The sequence below is a fragment of the Cynocephalus volans genome, chromosome 10 (assembly GCF_027409185.1).
Source record: "Cynocephalus volans isolate mCynVol1 chromosome 10, mCynVol1.pri, whole genome shotgun sequence".
Classification (NCBI taxonomy): Eukaryota; Metazoa; Chordata; class Mammalia; order Dermoptera; family Cynocephalidae; genus Cynocephalus; species Cynocephalus volans.
Genome location: NC_084469.1, coordinates 92,041,032 through 92,059,234, shown reverse-complemented (window position 1 = coordinate 92,059,234; position 18,203 = coordinate 92,041,032). Strand labels below are relative to the sequence as shown.

At 51.2% G+C, this 18,203-nt stretch overlaps 1 protein-coding gene across 6 annotated transcripts; it reads left to right on the top strand.

Moving 5' to 3' along the window:
• Positions 1–836: 836 nt before the first annotated feature.
• Positions 837–10,523, top strand: PLPP2 (phospholipid phosphatase 2). 6 transcript variants are annotated; one of them, XR_010024604.1, is made up of 7 exons: positions 837–981; positions 3,592–3,743; positions 4,016–4,290; positions 7,644–7,701; positions 7,854–8,069; positions 8,378–8,583; positions 9,748–10,523. XR_010024604.1 is itself a non-coding variant. In XM_063110474.1 (6 exons), exons 2-6 carry the CDS (start codon positions 3,708–3,710, stop codon positions 8,525–8,527), a joined length of 735 nt encoding a protein of 244 aa, XP_062966544.1. In that variant the 5' UTR covers positions 837–940; positions 3,592–3,707; the 3' UTR covers positions 8,528–8,908. The 6 variants fall into 6 exon arrangements, 4 of the variants coding, with proteins under 4 accessions (XP_062966544.1, XP_062966543.1, XP_062966542.1 ...); XR_010024603.1 differs by having other exon boundaries at positions 9,654–10,523; XM_063110474.1 differs by lacking the exon at positions 9,748–10,523 and having other exon boundaries at positions 837–940; positions 8,378–8,908.
• The last annotated feature ends 7,680 nt before the right edge of the window (positions 10,524–18,203 follow it).

The following is an 18,203-nucleotide window of genomic DNA, read 5'->3' as shown; positions in this document are numbered from 1 at the left end:
ACCCTGACTCTTCCAGGAACCTTGGTCCTTAGAGCTTCTTAGTGACGAGCCCGCCCCAGGTGCAGGCGTCTGTCCCTCCAGCAAGCAGCGTCCTGGGGGCTCGGGCCAGGGGTTGCCCCTCCCTTTACCTGTAAAAGGGGCCGAGACACACCGTCTGTTTTGGGATTGTTGAAGCGGGGCTGATGGTGGTGGCAACTGTGGTTTAGAGGAGGTCAGGGGCCGCGGGCCCGGGGGGCCAGCCCCTCCCTTTACCACTGTGACCTTGCATGACAGATCCGCTCACGCTCAAGGACCCGGTGTGGTGTATGTGTGTGGGGGGGTGCAGGTCCTGCGCCACGTGGTCAGGCCGCGCCCCCCACGCTCTTCCGTGCAGTGGCTGCAGGTGCGCGGGGGCGGCGGGCCCGGTGGACCCGGCTCGGTCCTGCCTCGGCGCGGGCTGCGCTCCCGGCGGTGCCCAGGGTCGCCCTCTCCTCGCGTGCTGGGGACGCAGGCCGGGCCAGGAGTTGAGTACTGGAGGAAAGGACCCTGCGGATTCCCGGAGTACGGAGCTGTCCCTTCCCTGCCCGCCTCGCCCGCCGCTTTCTTCCTGCGTTTTTAACGCCCCCCCGTCCCGGGGACTCAACTGTCCCTAGCCGTGGTGCGCGGGGCACGCCCGGACCCGGACTCTCCGAGTCTCTGACGCCCCCCCCAGCTGAGAGGTCCCCTTCGCGCCACCGCACCGGGGACAGGATCGGGGACTCGGGGCAGCGGGGGTAGAGTCCGCCCCCTCCCCCGGGTCGCCCCGCCCGCCCGCCCGCCGTCCCCGCCCCGCCGTCCCCTCCCCTCCGCTGCCATGTGACCCCGCGGCCGGGCCGGGCCGGGAGCAGCCGGACGCGCAGGGACCAGGGACCGGCGTCGGGGTCGCCGGCGCGGCCTGGGGCGGAGGCGACATGGAGCGGAGGTGGGTCTTCGTGCTGCTCGACATGCTGTGCGTTCTGGTCGGTAAGAGCTGGGGGCACCCGGGTGTGGGGGGCCCCCTCCCCGGGACAGACACGTCCCCGGCCCCAGGAAAGTTTGCAGGGCGGGGGGCAGAGGCGGCAGCGCCCCCACCCACCCTCGAGGGACCCCTGGGGCGGGGGGCGGCGGGCGACCCTCCTGCGCCCCCCGATTCGCCTCTGCGTGCGCCTTCCGGGCCTCAGTTTCTCCGGCGTGCCCTGGGCCCCGGAGGGGGTCGTGAGAGGCGTCAGGCGGATCCGGGGCTGGCGTCCCCCCAGCGCAGCAGCAGGAAGTCCCCGTGGAGGGGGGAGGGGCCGCCCCGCCCCCCCGGTGATGGTGACTCAGGCGGGCGGCGGCCGTGGAGGTGGCTGGGCTGGGGGGCGTGGCCGCGGGTCGCCCCCGGGGTCCTGCACGCCCCACCCAGGGACACACAGGGAGACCCTCTGCCCTGGGGCCTAGAGGGACCTGGAGAGGGCACTCCGGGCTGTAGGCGAGCGCGGGGCTCAGGGCGGGCGGGGACCAAACCTGTCGGGCGGGTTTGCGGGCCAGGCTGGGGGAGGGGGCACCCCGGGGGCGCCCTCCCCCCCGCCCCGCCCCGGCCCCAGGGCCCCGGGAACAAAGGCCGAGTGGTTGCCCTGGGCCGGGCGGACAATGGCCGCTGAATTCTACCCTGGGAGGAGGACGGGGACCCCCTCCGGACGGATTCACCGTCTCCCCTCCCCCAACCTGGTTCCTGCTAACCCTAACCCTAACCCTGTGTCCCGGAGAAACCCCTTTTGGGGTGGGCCAGGAGACAGCCCAGCGCCCCCAGGGGCACCTGCCAGCCCTGGGTACCATTTCCTGAGTACCTGTGTTATTTAAGCATGTATGTGGCACTTGCTGTATGACAGGTACTGAGCGACATACGAAAAATTAACCTTTTCCCTCCCAGCAGCCTATGAGGTAGGTGCTACTGTCTTCCCCAGTTGCTGCTCAGAGAGGTCGAGCCGCCTGCGGGAGGTCACACAGCAGTGGGAGGCAGAACTGAGGTTGGGTTGGGGGTTGCTGCTGTGTGCCAGGGGGTGGCGGCCCTGCAGACCGGGGGCTTTTGTTCCAGCAGCTTGAATACATAGACAGTTCAGTCCACAGTGAGGTTTTGGGTGGGGATAAGGGAGCTGGTGTGCGGGCAGGTGTCTAAATGAAGTGACAGAGCTTGCCTTGGGGCAGGCAGAGGGAAGGCCTAGCTCCCAGTCAGGTGGGGGTGTCTGAATCTCCAGCAGAAGGTGCAGGGCAGGAAGGTGGGACAGGCTTACCTGGGCCTCCCAGGGACCCCTGTGAGCTTCTGCCCACTTGGGCGTGGAGAGGGGGCCTGACTTGATCTCATAAAGTCGTCCAGCCCCAACCTGCTCTCCTGCTCCAACTTGCAAGGCACAGTCCTACCTCCAGGCCGTTGCCCTGCCTGTGGCCCCTGCCTGGTGCTCTCTTCCCAGATTCACTTCCTCCTGAAGGCCTCCCTGCCCTTTACTCCCTCTGCCTCTCGTCGCTCTGGGAGGCAGACCCCTCTGTGTCCCTCACTGGAGGATTTCCCAGACTCAGCATCCACCAAATCAAACATCATCGAATGGCCCTGCGGGGGGAGCTGGAGGAAGGCCTGCTCCTCTCCTGCCCATGCCACCCAGAGAAGGCACACCTTTTTACACTTGTCACCTGCACCGCCCTGCTGGGGCAAAGGGCGCCCAGCCTGGGTTTGTCTCTGGGTGGCTGACCTGGGCTGTTATTATCCGGCACCTGCCCTGTGGAGTGGGAGCTGCCCTCTGTGCCCTGTGCTGTGCTACCTGGCTGCCCTTGGCTCAGCTGGGCCCCAGGAGTCCGAGGGCTGAAGTGACAACTTTCATAGCTCAGTCATGACTTGTGGTTCCAGAATGTGTCTTTAATCCCCAGGCTGTTGGACTGAGCTCCCTGAGGCCGGGGACTGGGCCCATCCTGGTCACTTGTGTGGCCAGCTCATGGCCTGGTGAGAAAGTAAATATAGGGACAATTGCGTGAGTGAAGGCATTTCAGCTGAGCCCCTGACTGTGTCGTGTTCCTGCCTTATTTTAGCAGATCTCGTTGAACACCTGCCTTGGCCAGGCCTTGAGCACAGTAGGCCCCTGTTGGTGCTTGCACATGGATGGTGCAGATTCAGTCTAGCATCACACAAGTGGTTGGGGACAAGAGACGTGAAGAACAGACAATTTCTTCTACAGGAGATACCAGGGGTGGGACAGTTGGGGAGATGAAGCCGAGACTGGAAGTCAAAGATTTTAGGGGCAGAGAGAAGTATATGTGCAAAGGCCCTGGGGTGGGTGTTTGCTGGGTTTGTTCAAGGAGCAGAAAAGAGGCAGGAAGGGTGTGAGTGAGGGGAGACAGGGAGATGGGTTTATCTGAGGGTGCTGGGGAGCCATAGCGGGTTTAATGGTACAGTTGGCTCCTGTTTGCCTCCTAGCTGTCTAGTGCCAGTGGAGGTGGGAGGCCTGGAGGAGGCCCAGGCTGGTGTCCAGGCCCCAGGTGGGGCTGGCATGTGGGACCCGAGGCCCAGCTGGTTGGGAGTGCAGCTAGGGAGAATCACATGTTTTCTGGGCTTCTCTCCCGCCACAGCCTCTCTGCCCTTCGCCATCCTGACCCTGGTGAACACCCCTTACAAGCGAGGGTTTTACTGTGGTGATGAATCCATCCGTTACCCCTACCGTCCAGACACCATCACCCACGGGCTCATGGCCGGGGTCACCATCACAGCCACCGTCATCCTGGTGAGGCAGGAAGGGCTCGGAGGCACCGTGGTGGGAAGTGGGGGGCGGACAAAAATCCACCCTGGAGAGAATAAAGGCTGGGAGGGTGGTGGCACAGCCTCACTCTGGGTGGTATTTGTGGGGAAAAGGGCCCGCAGCCTCAGGGAAGCCAGGAATCCTAAACTCTGCTCAGTGGTGAGGACCGGGGCCCAGAAGGTCCCAGGGACGGGCCAGGACCCCTGTAACTGCGCTGCTGTGGCCCAGACTTGAGGCCCCTTGGTTGCCCCCTACAGGTGTCTGTGGGAGAGGCCTACCTGGTGTACACAGACCGCCTCTACTCACGCTCTGACTTCAACAACTACGTGGCCGCCGTCTACAAGGTGCTGGGGACGTTCCTGTTTGGGGCTGCTGTGAGCCAGTCACTGACAGACCTGGCCAAGTACATGATTGGCCGTCTGCGGCCCAACTTCCTGGCCATCTGCGACCCCGACTGGAGCCGGGTCAACTGCTCAGTCTACGTGCAGTTGGAGGTGTGCAAGGGAAACCCCCTGAATGTCACTGAGGCCAGGTGGGTGTCAGACCAGCAGCCCTCACGCTGGGCAAGGCTGGGGGAGCCCGAGCCCCAGGCACCCCTACTCCATGGTTAGAGTGGGTGCTGGAGAAAGCCCCCAGGTCCTGGACTGTGAAGAGCGAGTTTTCCAGATGAAAAAGGGGGGGGCCAGGGCCAGGCCTGATGTGCCCGTGGGCCTGGACCCTGCAGACGCTGGGGAGGCAGGGGAAGGAGTCATACGCCAAAAAGGACCCCCTGCCCACTAGGTGTCATCCCCACCCCAGCAATCACCAACCTATTTTCTTTTTAAAAAAACTTCCATTATTTATTTATTTACTTTTGGTGGTTGGCTGGTATAGGGATTGAATCCTGGACCTTGGTGTTAACAACACCACACTCCAACCAACTGAGCCAACTGGCCACCCCTTAAGGGGTTGTCCCACTTAAATGCATTTTTGAGGTCGATATTTTCTTTTCCTTTTTTCTGGTGGCTGGCTGGTAAAGGGATCCAAACCCTTGACCTTGGTGTTATAACATTGTGCTCTAACCAACCAAGCTAACGGGCCAGCTGACCTAGATATTTTCAATTTTTGATACGTTTGTTGGGACGTAGCCCCGTCGAAGTCAAGGAGCATCTGCGCTTTTAACCTACTTGTGTCTTTGAATCTAAAGCGAGTATCTTGTACACACCATAAAGTTGGCTCATGTTGTCTTAAAGCCATTCTCCAATCTCTGCATTTTCATTGGAGAGTTTAATCCATTTATATTCAATGTAATCACTGATAAGGAAGGACTTCTGCTATTTGGTTATTTGTTTTCTTTTTTTGTTATCATTTTTTATATTATATGTATATATTTTTCAATTCCTCCATTACTGCCTTTCCCGTTAAATACATATTTTCTAGTATACCATTTTTATTCCCTGTTTTTCTTTACTGTGTGTTTTTGAGTTATTTTCTCAGTGGGGATTACAATTACATCTTAATTTATAACAATCTAAGTCAGATTAATACCAATTTAATTTCAACGGTATGCAAATAGTCTGCTGTTACATAGCCTTGCCCCCTCATGATGTTATAGTCACAAATTATATCTTTAAATATTGTGTACCTATCAACAGATTTATAATCGTCATTCTGTGCAGTAGTGTTTTAGAAATCATACAGAAAAAAGTATGAATTAGAAATCAAAAATACATTAATGCTGACTTATATTTTGTAGTGACCTTTACTGGTGTTTTTTTATTCTTTCTGCAGATTTGAGTTACTGTCTAGTGTTTCCCTGAAAGACTCCCTTTAACATTTCTTATAGGGCAGGTGTACTAAAAATTAATTCTTTCTGTTTTAGTTTATCTGGGAATATCTTTATTATTCTTTCATTTTTAGAGGATAGTTTTGCCAGCTATGGAATTCTTGGTTGACAGGTTTTTTTCCTTCTTTCAGTAATTTGAATATATCATCCCACTGCCTTCTGTCCTCCACGGTTTCTGATAAGAGATCAGCGTCTTACATTACTGTGGATCCTTGTACATATGAGTCCCTTCATGCTGCTTTCGAGATTGTCTCTCTGACACTGTCTTTCAACAGTCTGATGACGATGTGCCTCTGTGGAGCCCTTTGAATTTTTCCTACTTGGAGTTCATTTACTTTCTTGGATGTATGGATGAATGTTTTTCATAAAACCTGGGAAGTTTCCAGCCAATGTTTCTTCGAGTGTTCTTGCTGCCCTCTCTCTCCTCTCCTGGGGCTCCCACTCCGTGTACGTGTGTGTGACCAGTGGGTGCCGCAGGTGTGTGAGGCTTACTTTCTTTCATTCTTTCTGTTCCTCAGACTGAATAATCTCAGTTGCCTTATCTCTACGTTTGCTGACTTTTTTGTGTTTCTCAAGTCTGCTGATGAGCACGTGTTTTTTCATTTTAGATACATAGTTTTCAAATCCAGAATTTCTGTTTGGTTCATTTTTACAATTTCTCTTTATTGATATTCTGTTTGGTAAGACATCGTGCTCATAGTTCCTTTAGCTCATTTAACCTATTTTAAATGGCTAATAAAAAGTATTTGTCTAGTTACCAGCCAGCCACAAAAAAAAAGTGTTTATCTAGTAAGTCCAACATCTGGGTTTCCTCAGGGACCACTTCTATTAATAGATCCCCCCCCCCGCCCCCGTAATGTCCACACTTTTTTTGCTACATGCTTTGTAATTTTTTGTTAAAAACTGGGCATTTTGAATGTTATAATGTAGCAACTCCAGAAATGTGATTCTAATCCCCCCCAAGTTTGTTGTTGCTGTCTGTTGTAGTTATTGTTCTGTGTTTGTTTAGTGATGTTTATGAATCAGTTTTGTAGTCTGTTTTCTTTATCATGTGTGGCCGTGAAGTTCTGTTATGTCAGCTTAGTGGTCAGCTAGGGATTGGACAGAGATTTCCTTAAAACCTGGAACCAAAAAAAAAGTCTCTCAGAGTTTGCAGCAGGGCCTGTGTGCATGTTGAGGCAGCACTTCAACACCGAACAGTCGTTCAGCATATTTACAACTCTGCCCAAAGGTCAGCCAGGCCTGGTCAGGGCTGCCCTGAGGTGACACAGCTCTGGCCTTCTAGATTTCAAGCCTTCATTCTCTAGAGCATTTCCAGACAAATACCACTCAGGTGGGCCAGTGCTCCAGGGAGCCGCCAGACTGGTGCCTGTGCTGGGAATGCGATCTGGTGGCAGGAGAGTGGGAACAGGGTGGGTTCAAATGCCACAAAACTGTGTGTTCTCACTGAGACTCAGCTGGTTAGTCTTGCTTAAGTGTTCCTGTGGTTGCTGCAAGCTTTTGTTAGTTTCTTGTGTTCCAGCACAGGTGCTTGTGACCTTTTTGCCAGTGTTTTCCTTACTTTTGGAGCTCCTTGCTCTGCCATTTTCTGTTTTCCATTGATGTTGTTTTGTAAATCTTGAATTTATATAAAAAGACAACATGAAACTTCCCTCAGTTAACCACAGACAGGAAGTAATCCTGGAAAACAGTGAAAACAGAGCTATGGCCTTAGCTGCTGCTTGCTGGATGCAATTGTCAGCCTTGGGTTCTGAGTTCGGGCCTACAGTGTCTTTGTTGGCGGCAGTTATTAGAGACATTCATTCCCTTGTCAGAACTGAAGGAGAACAGAGAGAACGCTCTCCCACTGGGATTTGTTGGTGTCTCGTGCTGGCTGCGTTTCCATGTGAAATCCTCCCTTGGTCTGGGTCCCAGACTTTGGGAAACGTAGCAGTTGGAGACAGGGACCAGCCAGGGTTTTGAAGACCCGAGATGCTGAGGGAGCTGCTCGATCTCTGACTGTGGACTGTCTGCGCTGTGCCCTGGACATCCCTGACCCCTGCTGCCGTCTCTCTCCTCAGGCTGTCTTTTTACTCGGGTCACTCCTCCTTCGGGATGTACTGCATGATGTTCTTGGTGGTGAGTCCATTTTTCCGGCAACCAGGCCTACATCCCTCCCCTTCCCTGGGGGCAGGTGGTGATGGGGGGGCCTGGCCAGTTTGTTCATAAAAGCTGGAGGCCCTGGGTTGACCTGCCCAGCTCTCCAGGTCTCAGTGTTCCCATCTGTGCAGTGGGCACCCAGGCTGACCACATCCCCTGCGCCACCCCAGCTCTATGTGCAGGCGCGGCTCTGCTGGAAGTGGGCTCGCCTCCTACGTCCCACAGTCCAGTTCTTCCTGTTGGCCTTTGCCCTCTACGTGGGCTACACCCGCGTGTCTGACCACAAGCACCACTGGAGTGATGTCCTCGTCGGCCTCCTGCAGGGAGCACTGGTGGCTGGCCTCACTGTGAGTTCTTGGGCCCTGTCCCGGATTTGTCCACAGACCCCAATCCAGGACCTAGCCCCCGCTCAACCACCTGGCCCTCCCATCCCAGGGACCCTGTCCTCTCTACTGTAGTCTTCCCCCAAGAGCCTGTCTTCCCATCCAGCACCTGCTTTTCTTGTTGCCCACCACAGTGCCCCTCCCCTCCTGGGTTCCCTCCTCACCCTCACCCCCCCACCTCATCCTGGACCCCATTCCTCCCCTCCTGCTAACTCCTACACCCACCTCCCTGCCCGGCCCCACCCAGTCTCTCATATTCCTCCCTCTCCCAGGTGCGCTATGTCTCGGACTTCTTCAAAGCCCGTCCTCCGCAGCGCTGCCTAGAGGACGAGGAGCTGGGACGGAAGCCCAGCCTGTCCCTGACGCTGGCCCTGGGCGACACTGACCGCAACCACTGTGCGTACCCGGTCTCCTCCTCCTGAGGCCAGAGCCCACCCGGACAGGGCCATCTGTGAGTCCAGTTGATGCCCTGGCTGAGGTCAGTGCATTGAGGTCCTGGCAGGGCCCTTGCCTATGTGGCCCCTCTGGCCCTGGTTAGGTGATAAGAGATTTGAATGGCTCTAGGGGCCCCAGGCTGATGGGAGCTGTGAGTGGGCTCCTCTGCCCCTACCCCCTGCACTAGAGCAGGTCCTGGGGGTGCCTGGGAAGCCCTGAGCTTTGGTGGGGCCTGTCCTCATAGCTCCTTGGATATCCCCTTTCTTTTGTGGCGTTAGGGAATGGACCAGGAGATCCGATGGATGCTGTTTTTGTAAAATGTAAAGTATGTGTGGATTTTTAGTAAAATAGGGCAGTTGTTTGACAAATGGTATCGATGCCTCTGTTCCTTATGGCTATTCCAAGGACTGAATCCCTTAAGCACAGGGGAGGGAACTTTCAGCTGAGCACAGGTATCCAGGGGCTGATTAAGACAACAAGCCAAAGCCAGAGTAAATTCACAAAATTCACGCACTGTGATGTATACTCAGGAGGCCACCTCCCACCCCCGACAGTAGGGTCAAGGGTCAGCACATGGTTGGGGGGCTGGCCTGAACAAAAGGCTCCTCCAGGTTATGGACCCCGAGGCGGGGGGAAGAGTCTGCATGGAAAAGTCCTGGGCGCTGAGTCCAAGGCTCTCCCCTCCCCAGTAAGGACCCTCACCAGAGGAGCCTGGAAGTCCTCTGCTGAAGGCCCCCAGTAAAGGCTTCCATATGGATGCACTTGTGCTCAGAAGGCACACGTGGGCCAGGGGTCTGGGACATTGCCTGCAGCTGTTCTCAGAGGCTGCACCACTGGTCACCACGTCTGCAGGGAGGGCGGCTTCCCCAGGAGGTCTTCCAGGTAGAGCTTGGCCGGGCCTGAAAGACCACACACAGGATTTGGAGCTGACTCTCCCTCTTTTTTCTTGAATCCTGTTCTTTCTTCTCCCCAATTGTCCTCTGCCCTCTGATCTTCCCATCTCAGCAATGCCCACTTGTGACTGCTCGTACCCCCAGGATTCCGGGGACCCCTGTAGGGAGCCCCTCCGGTCTGTCCACTGGAGGACTCAACAAAGCCTCACTCTCCTCCCAGGGGCATGGCCTTGAAAGCCAGGACCACAGCGGTGGTTTTGGCCAAAAGAGAGGAAATAGCTGCAGTGAACACGACTCCAAATGTGGCTTTCCAGGGGACACAGGTGGCTGAGCTGGGGCAGAGGAGAACGGTGCAGCTGAGAGTCTGGTTGGGGTCTTGGTGCTTCACAAAGACCCGCAGGACCACAGATGTGAGCAGAGAAGGAATGAGCAGTGCTGGCCAGAGTACTTCCCGTGGGGTCCTCGAAAGCTAGAAAGGTCACAGCCTGTGGGAGACAGCCATCTCTGCTACTGTTTGGGCCTTGGTCATGTGGATACGTCACACACTGGTCTGCATCTGATGAGAAAGGCAGAGAGGCAGTGAGGGGTATAATCACTTCATGCCAGAGCTCTGTTGTGGGACTTAGGGCAGGTGTACATCCAACCTTAGAATTGCACCTGACTTCAGTGAACCCAGTGGGTTCTCTGTCACGTCCTGCTGGATGGCATATTCTTGACCCAATGGAGACTGAGGGACAAACTGTCCCACCCTCACCAGAATCTACAGTCCAGCACTAAAGTTCTCGTAGATCAGAGTATCATATCGAGCCAGATGTTTTCTTTTCTCATATGATGAAACCTGCTCCCCAGCAGTATTGTTAACCTGGCTGCTCCCCAGGTTACAATGGAGCTAAATGAGATGCATTGCCATGTAATGAAAAGTGAATTCGAAAAATAGAACAATCCCAACAAGAAAACATTTTAAATATTTTAGATGCTACCTGTATAGAAAATCACTTGCATTGCTAACTTTCAAGTATAAAAATAGGAATATTTGCATTGTACAACACAATATCATGTGACTATCATAAAAGATAGTAGATGACACACTTGGCACAATAAAACTTTATGTATTAAAATGCATGTGTTCCAATATGTATCTTTGAATACATGTCCTAATATGCTAATTTAAATGCCAGGTACACCTTGAACTTGAGATCAAGGGGCCCCCCTCTTACTCTATGAATGATGCGAACTCTGCAAATACCTGACTTCAGATCCGAGCTAACTCTGCAGGAATCACTGTTAGGTTTTGGGTCATGGACCTAATCTCTCTTAGAATTATATTCTTTGTCTTTAACTGGGAGATAGAGGTAGCCTTTTCAAGGTGGTCCAGAATTAAGTGAGATGAATTATGCAAACCCAGCAGTAGAGTGTCTTGGACAGAAGAGGGATTAAAAAAAAAACTCCTTTCTACAGTCACTTGAAAACACAGTGGGTGAGACTGGAAAATAACCCATTTGGAAAAGCACTCCTGTGTGGTGAAGAGGTGACCTTGAACCCTGCCTGACCAAACATTCCCACCAGCAGGATCTTCTATTTGAGTACACTTCCGACATCAACTAGTTGAAGTAGAGACCTTGTGTTTCTGAAGCATTTCCTCCAAGGGAACAAGTACAGATATATTTGTAACTCCAGAGAAAGATTCTATGCCTGTCATGCATTGGATGCTACTGTTGTGACCGATAAGTCCAATAAATTACAGACTCTGAGGACAAAGGGCATCTGTTGAAGCCAGTGTAACTGAGAGGGGTTGTCTGTCAGAGGAAATGCACTGGCATCCATATTCTCCCCAGCCCCTAGGTCTGTTCTCATGAGAAGCATCTCATGGGGCACAGGCTGTGGCATACATGGCTTCGTAGACAGTGTTGCTGGAGCCAGACGTGGGCCTGTCAAGGTTTGATGGCACAAACTCGGAGGAAACACTGTGAGGATATCCCTCCAAAACATCACAGCCAGATTCAGAAAAAAAGCATTAAAAATTCAAAAAAAAAAACCAAAAAAAAGTCCCACAGTCTTCTAAGTAAAATCTCTTCCAAGTAATTAGAAGGGTTAGCTGTATGTTGAAACTGTTTGAAACCAGGAGCTTAATAGGTGTGTTGTGAAAAAGAAAAAGTTTGATGAAAAGTGTCCAAAAAGAAGTCTTTCCTATGTGTAGAGGGATCCCATCGAGAGGTGTGATCTATACCTTCCATATGGTGACATCTTTCAATCCAGCTCCTTCAAGGCTTACCCACAAACTGGTGTCACCGTAAGCAATAGCAAACTTTGTGAACGAATCTGAGATACTGGTGAGGAAATTCCAATGCAAAAAAGGCTGGAATTACTCAGTGACAGGAACCCGCTCTGCAAAGGCTGCATAGATCTCTCCCCTGTCCATTTCTTCTGGCTTCCAGAGCACCTGTCATGCCTCTGGCACAAACAAGCCCACTCAGGTCCAGTGAGTGCAGCAGCTACAAGACCATGCCCTAGGCCAGAGAAGCATCCCTGCAGGCCATTTGATACAGAGATGGAAAGTGGCCCTTGTCAGTCAGAAGATCAAAGAGACCCTAAGTGATCTAAATGGGAAGAAAAGCATGGTCCCTTTTCTCCCAGAGGGACGAACCAAGAGGGAATATTTCTGTGACATTCACTTGAACAACATGCCTCCTTTCCATCTTCTGTTAGTGAACATTAACCTGGATATTAAGCAACTTTAACTTTCATAAGAATAAAAGGGGCAAGGGATTATTCATCTCATATTCTATTGTCAGCCTCCATGCAAGGGCTATGGGAAAAATTGCTCAGAAACTATTTTTGGAACCTACTGAGGTTCACTTCAGCCAGTAAAGTCTTCATTCTTCTTAACATTTTGCCACCTCAGGTAAAGAATGCAGTCGTCCAAGCATTCTGTGCATTCTAGTTTTCCCCCTGAAAGATGTATAAGCAAGATGGGAGGTGCTCAGTTTCCATGGGCTCAGGTTTCAGGACACTCCCTGAGGTCTCAGGCCCTTCCTCTTGGCCCTCCCCTGAGGAGAATTACTGTTGCTTATTAGACCTATTTTTAGTACCAACCCAGGGAGATTGAGACCACAAGGGTCGGACTTAACGCAAATCCAGTGGCTGAGCATGCTCAGTAAAAGGAACTTATAAAGGCTTATACGACGCGAGTGACCAAGCATGTGCAGGGGGAGGGAGTTTATCTTCTGAATGATCTTCCACTATGGGTGCTAAAGAGTACAGAATATTCTTGAATACGTTCAGTGCATGTGACAGAATCTGACCAATGGACCTGCCCTAAAAGGAGCCGACTGAGTATGTGCAAGACTGTTACGTAACAGGGAACCAGCCACATGATTGAACATTCATTGGCTTGCATGAGTATGTATTAGACAGCTAAACTACAAAAGCTGAATCCTGGCAGAAGGTGGGGTTGTGGCTCACTGTCCTGGGGCCAACCTACACTTCACTGGCTGAGGGGTGTGTGCTTTACTTTTGTGTTAAGCTTACTTTTAGCAGGTGGCTACTCAGTCTCTTCAGCTAGCTTGCGCTCCATGTTAAACTTTGTGTATTTCTTACTTTTGTGTTAAACTTGGAGTGGGCCCTGCTCAATCTCTGGGGCTAGGCTGCATGCACTCTCTCTGTGAAATCTGTATCTCTTATTCATTACATTAAACCTGGTCTCTCTGCTCTTGAATTATTTCCTGTGGCAGAGTCAAGAACCTGGTCAGACCATGGGGTGAGTTGAGGCTCCCAGACCTTCTCCTTTGGCATCATAGGGACATTCTCCTCAAATTTATTTTATAGCCAGGTTATTGCTTTGGAGAAGATGCCTTTACAGCTCCACTCCACCTTCATCTCCTCCCACCCCTGTGGGAGTTTTTGAAGATCCTGCAGTGTCCCCATCTGGAAAAAACATTCCCATTTGGTTCCTGCATTGACTGCCCTGGCCTCGTTGTGCCCCTCACAGTTGAAGTGGGGGATGGTCTGTGCTAGTCCTGGGAGACACTCCAGGGAACTGTCCAGGTCCTTTCATCACTGGCATAGGCAATGTGGAGATGATGTGTTGTTCAAGATATTGGGGTTTTTGTAGATCTCAATGGAAAACATGAAAGGTCATAACCTGCATATAGGCTTTGAATATCTACCTGCATTGAGGTAAGAGAGCATGCCCAGGGTCCTAGGCAAGGAGCCACACAGAAACAGGTAAGAGAACATGCCTGGGGTCCTAGGCAAGGAGCCATGGGCTGCAGCCCCCTCCACCCGGAAGCAGGCAAGAGAGCACACTGAAAACACCACTTCTGTGTGGGTGGCCTACCACAGACACTGCCAAAGCCACAGCTGCTAAAAAAAAGTGGCTCAATGCCACAGCAGCAGCCACAGCCACCATGCCCACTAGACACTCAACTGCACTGACACAAGGAGAGTCACCAGTGGGAGATGGGAAAAAGAAGAGGACATCTCTCTCCTCAAAGCCCACTCCTGACTAATAAAAGAAGGAACTGCTTTACCCGATGATCAGACATCAACAAAGATCTAGAAATATGAAAACTGAAGAAAATATGACACCACAAAAAGAATACTGTAATTCTCAAATACCAGACCCTTTAGAGCAGGAAATTCTTGAAATGACTGAGAAGGAGTTCTGAGCAACAATCTTAAGGAAACTCCCTGAGATATGAGAATATTAAGTTAGACAACATAATGAAATGAGAAAAAAAAAAAATCTAGGAAAGGAAAGAGGAAATTTACAAAGAGATTAATACTTTAAAAAATGTAGTAGAACCCATGGAACTGAAAGATTGACTCAATAAAATAAGAAACACAACCAATAGCCTAAGCAGCAGGTTAGAACAAGGAGACAAAAGAATTTCTGATCTTGAAGATAGTCTTTTCAAAATAACCCAGGCAGGGGCCGGCCCATGGCTCACTTGGGAGAGCGTGGTGCTGACACCACCAAGTCAAGGGTTAAGATCCCCTTACCAGTCATCTTAAAAAAAGAAAAAAAAAAAAAAAAAAAAAAACCCAGGCAGACAAAAAAAGGAAAAAAGAATTTTAAAAAATGAAGAAAATCTAAGAGAGCTAGTAGACAACCTTAAGCACACAAACGTTTGAATCTTGAGTGTTCCACCTATTGAATGAAATAATAATGGAAAACTTCCCAGATATATGGAGAGACATGGACCTTCAGATCCAAGAGGCTCAATGATGCAGTCCAAAAGATCCTCTCCAAGACATGTTATAGTCAAACTGGCAAAGCTCAAAGACAAAGAGATAATCTTAAAAGAAGCAGAGAAAAGCAGCAAGTCACCTACAAGGAAGCCCCTATCAGACTAACAGCAGACTTCTCAACAGAAACTCTACAGGCCAGGAGAAAATGGGATGATATATTCAAAATACTAAAAGAAAAACTTCCAGCCAAGAATACTGTACCCAGCAAGGCTATCCTTCAGAAATGAGGGAAAAATAGTGTATTTTCCGGACAAATAAAAACTGCAGTTCACCAGTACACAACCAGCCTTACAAGAAATCCTCAAGGAAGTCCCACATTTGGAGTCTGAAAAACAATAATCATGACCACGAATACACAATGAAAGAACAAAATCCACTGGTAGAACAAAAGTGTAACAAGAAAAAGGAAGAAACTCAATCTTATCCCCACAAAAGCCATAGTGACAATGTAATAATGCCCCTGTTTTACTTCTGATTTTAGTAATTTTGGTCCTCTCTTTTTCCTTGTTCAGTCTACATAAAATTTGCAAATTTTGTTGATTTTTTTAAAGAATCAACTTTTGGTTTTGTTGATTTTCTCTATTTTTTAATACCCCATTTCATATATTTCTGTTGTAATCTTTGTTATTTCCTACTTATGTTTGCTTTGCGTTTAGTTTGCTGTACTTTTTCTATTTTCTTAAGGTAGAAGTTTACATTAGTGATTTGAGATTTTTCTTATTTCTAATATAGGTGTTTACAAGTATAAATTTTCCGCTAAGAACTGCATGAGCCCTGCATCCTACAAATTTTGATATGTTGTGGTTTGATCTTTATATCAAAGTACTCTAATTTCCCTGTGATTTTTCTTTTTACCCATTGTTTATTTAGGAGAGTGTTGTTTAATGTCCACACATTTGTGAGTTTTCTAAATTTCCTTCTGTTGTCGTCAGAGAAAGTGTTTTCTGTGATCTTAGTCTTTTAAAAAGAAAAAAGAAAAGAAATCCACCTGTATAGAGGAAGAACATTAGGGACAAAAATCCATCTGTGGGGGCTGGCTGGTTAGATCAGTTGGTCAGAGCTCAGCCTGAAAATTTCATGGGTGGGGTTCAGATCCCCCATACAGGTCAGCTGCCAAACAAACAAACAGAAATTCATCCACACATGTGGTGATGTGGTGATTATCTGCAAGGTGTATATTAAGGCATCATTTGGTGCTTTGCTGTCCGGACATAAAAGCCACTGGTTTATAATAAAGAATGAGTTTGGGGCCTGGCAGGTCACCTCTGTTGGTTAGAGTGTGGTGTTATAACACCAAGGTCAAGGGTTAGGATTCCTACATGGTCTAATAGCCAAACAAAAATAAAAAATATTAAATAAAGAGGAGTTTCTGCCAGGACCTTTGGGCTTTGGTCCCAAGTGTTATTGGAATAACCAGGGCTCCAAAAAGCTGCTTTTTTTTTTTTTTTTTTAAATTAAAAGTTCACTTGATATAAATTTTACCATTTTAACCATTTGTAAGAATACAATTCGGTGGAATTCAGTACAGTGACAGTTGTGTGCAACCATCTATCTAGTTCCAGAGCATTTTAATTACCTCCAAAGGAAACTCAGTACCCATTAAGAAGTCATTTCCTATTCCCTTCTCCCCAGCTCCTGGCAACCACTAATTCACTTTTGTTGTCTGTGGATTTGCCTGTTCTGGACATTTCATAAAAATGGACTCATACACTATGTGGCCTTTGTGTCTGTGTTCTTTCCCTTAGGATGTTTGCAAAGGTCATCCATGTTGTCATGTATTGGTCTTTCATTCCTTTGTTCTTCGTGATTAAGTATAGATAACAATATTTGCCATTTAAACCATTTCAAAGTATACATTTCGATGGCGTTAACTACATGCATATTGCAGCATAACCATCACCGTCATCCATGTCCAGAACTTTTTCATCTTCCCCAACTGAGACTCTGTAGTCTTTAAACACTCGCTTTTCTTCCCCATCACCTCTTGGAGCTGAGTCACTTCTCTCATTTTCCTGGTGCAGTTGTATGTCACTGACGAAAAGCTGTCCTTACAACGTCATTAGTGTCCGGCTTTGTCCAGGGGCTTCGGGTCCCACCAGGTCAAGGGCTGGGGAAGGGGCTGCTGGTTGCTTCCGGAGTGTGCACAGTCCCCTGTTGAGGGCCGGGTCCCCGCCCAGCGTGTCGACACTGCTGCTAAACCCTCCACCTGACCCGCATCCCAGGCCTTCCTGGATGTGCAGACACACAGCTGTCGTTCCTGATGGAGAACACGAGGTCAGGTCAGGTGCACGGTCCCCGGCTTCCAGCGTCCCAGGGACGGAAGCGTGGATACCAGCGTGCGGGGGACAGAGGGGGCCTTCAGGAGCCTGCAGGCCCGGACAGGGGGCGATCCCTATGCGCGGTGCCCCAGGCATGCGGGGGACAGAGGGGACCTTCAGGAGACTGCAGGCCCGGACGGGGATCCCTGTGCGCGGTGCCCCGGGCGTGCGGGGGACAGAGGGGACCTTCAGGAGCCTGCAGGCCCGGACAGGGGGATCCCTGTGCGCAGTGCCCCGGGCGTGCGGGGGACAGAGAGGACCTTCAGGAGCCTGCAGGCCCGTCAGGGGGGGATCCCTGTGCGCGGTGCCCCGGGCGTGCGGGGGACAGAGGGGACCTCCAGGAGCCTGCAGGCCCGTCAGGGGGGGATCCCTGTGCGCGGTGCCCCGGGCATGCGGGGGACAGAGGGGACCTTCAGGAGCCTGCAGGCCCGGACAGGGGGATCCCTGTGCGTGGTGCCCCGGGCGTGCGGGGGAACGCAGCCCACACGGCCTGGGGGCCCGGGAGCGAGAGGGCCGCACGCGGGCGACCCAGGGACCCACGGGGCTGCAGACGTTCCAGCGCCCGGTCAGAGGCCGGGGCCAGGAGCCCCGTCCGCGCTTGGCTCTCCCCGCCGAGTGTCATCCCCTGGAGACGAGAGAACTAGTTCAGTGGCTGAGAACAAACACCTTCTATGAGTGGGAAGAGAGTTACCATAGTAATTGCTGTTTCTTAAGAAAAGTAAAGCAGAGACTTGATTGTTCACACCTGATGTAACCGAACGAAGCTCGGGTCCGTTCACCCATGTGCGGCCAAAGCCAAAGCACTGACACCGAGTTTCGTGAGGGGAATTAAGCTTTGATGACAAGGCCAAGTAATGGAAATCAGGTCACTAGTGCTCGGAAAAATCCTGAGCTCCCCACAGCTCACAGTCGGGGACCGGGAAGGGGCTGTGCAGGGAGCTGGTGACGCTTCTGCTTGGCTGAGCCTCCCAGGACATAGAAGCAGGACGTCCAGGGACAAAAAAGCAGCTTTCGGATTCTGCTGTCGCTCATCCGGCTCCTACCAACCCTGTCTCCTGACAGTTCACCTCCAGTCAGCACATTCCGAGGGCTGGGAAGTCCTGATTTCTGTCCTGTGAGGACATCTCGAGGACATGTTTCGAGATACTGTTTTCCGTCCCCAGAACTTAGTGACCCTGTGCTGTGGTCCCTCCTATCACTCA

Bases quoted from the DNA above. Each gene is read 5' to 3' on its own strand.
- PLPP2 (XM_063110472.1), top strand. From the start codon at position 930: ATGGAGCGGAGGTGGGTCTTCGTGCTGCTCGACATGCTGTGCGTTCTG. The intron at 3,744-4,015 runs GTGAGGCAGGAA...TGCCCCCTACAG, and splicing joins TCACAGCCACCGTCATCCTG to GTGTCTGTGGGAGAGGCCTA. The intron at 7,702-7,853 runs GTGAGTCCATTT...CCATCTGTGCAG, and splicing joins ACTGCATGATGTTCTTGGTG to TGGGCACCCAGGCTGACCAC.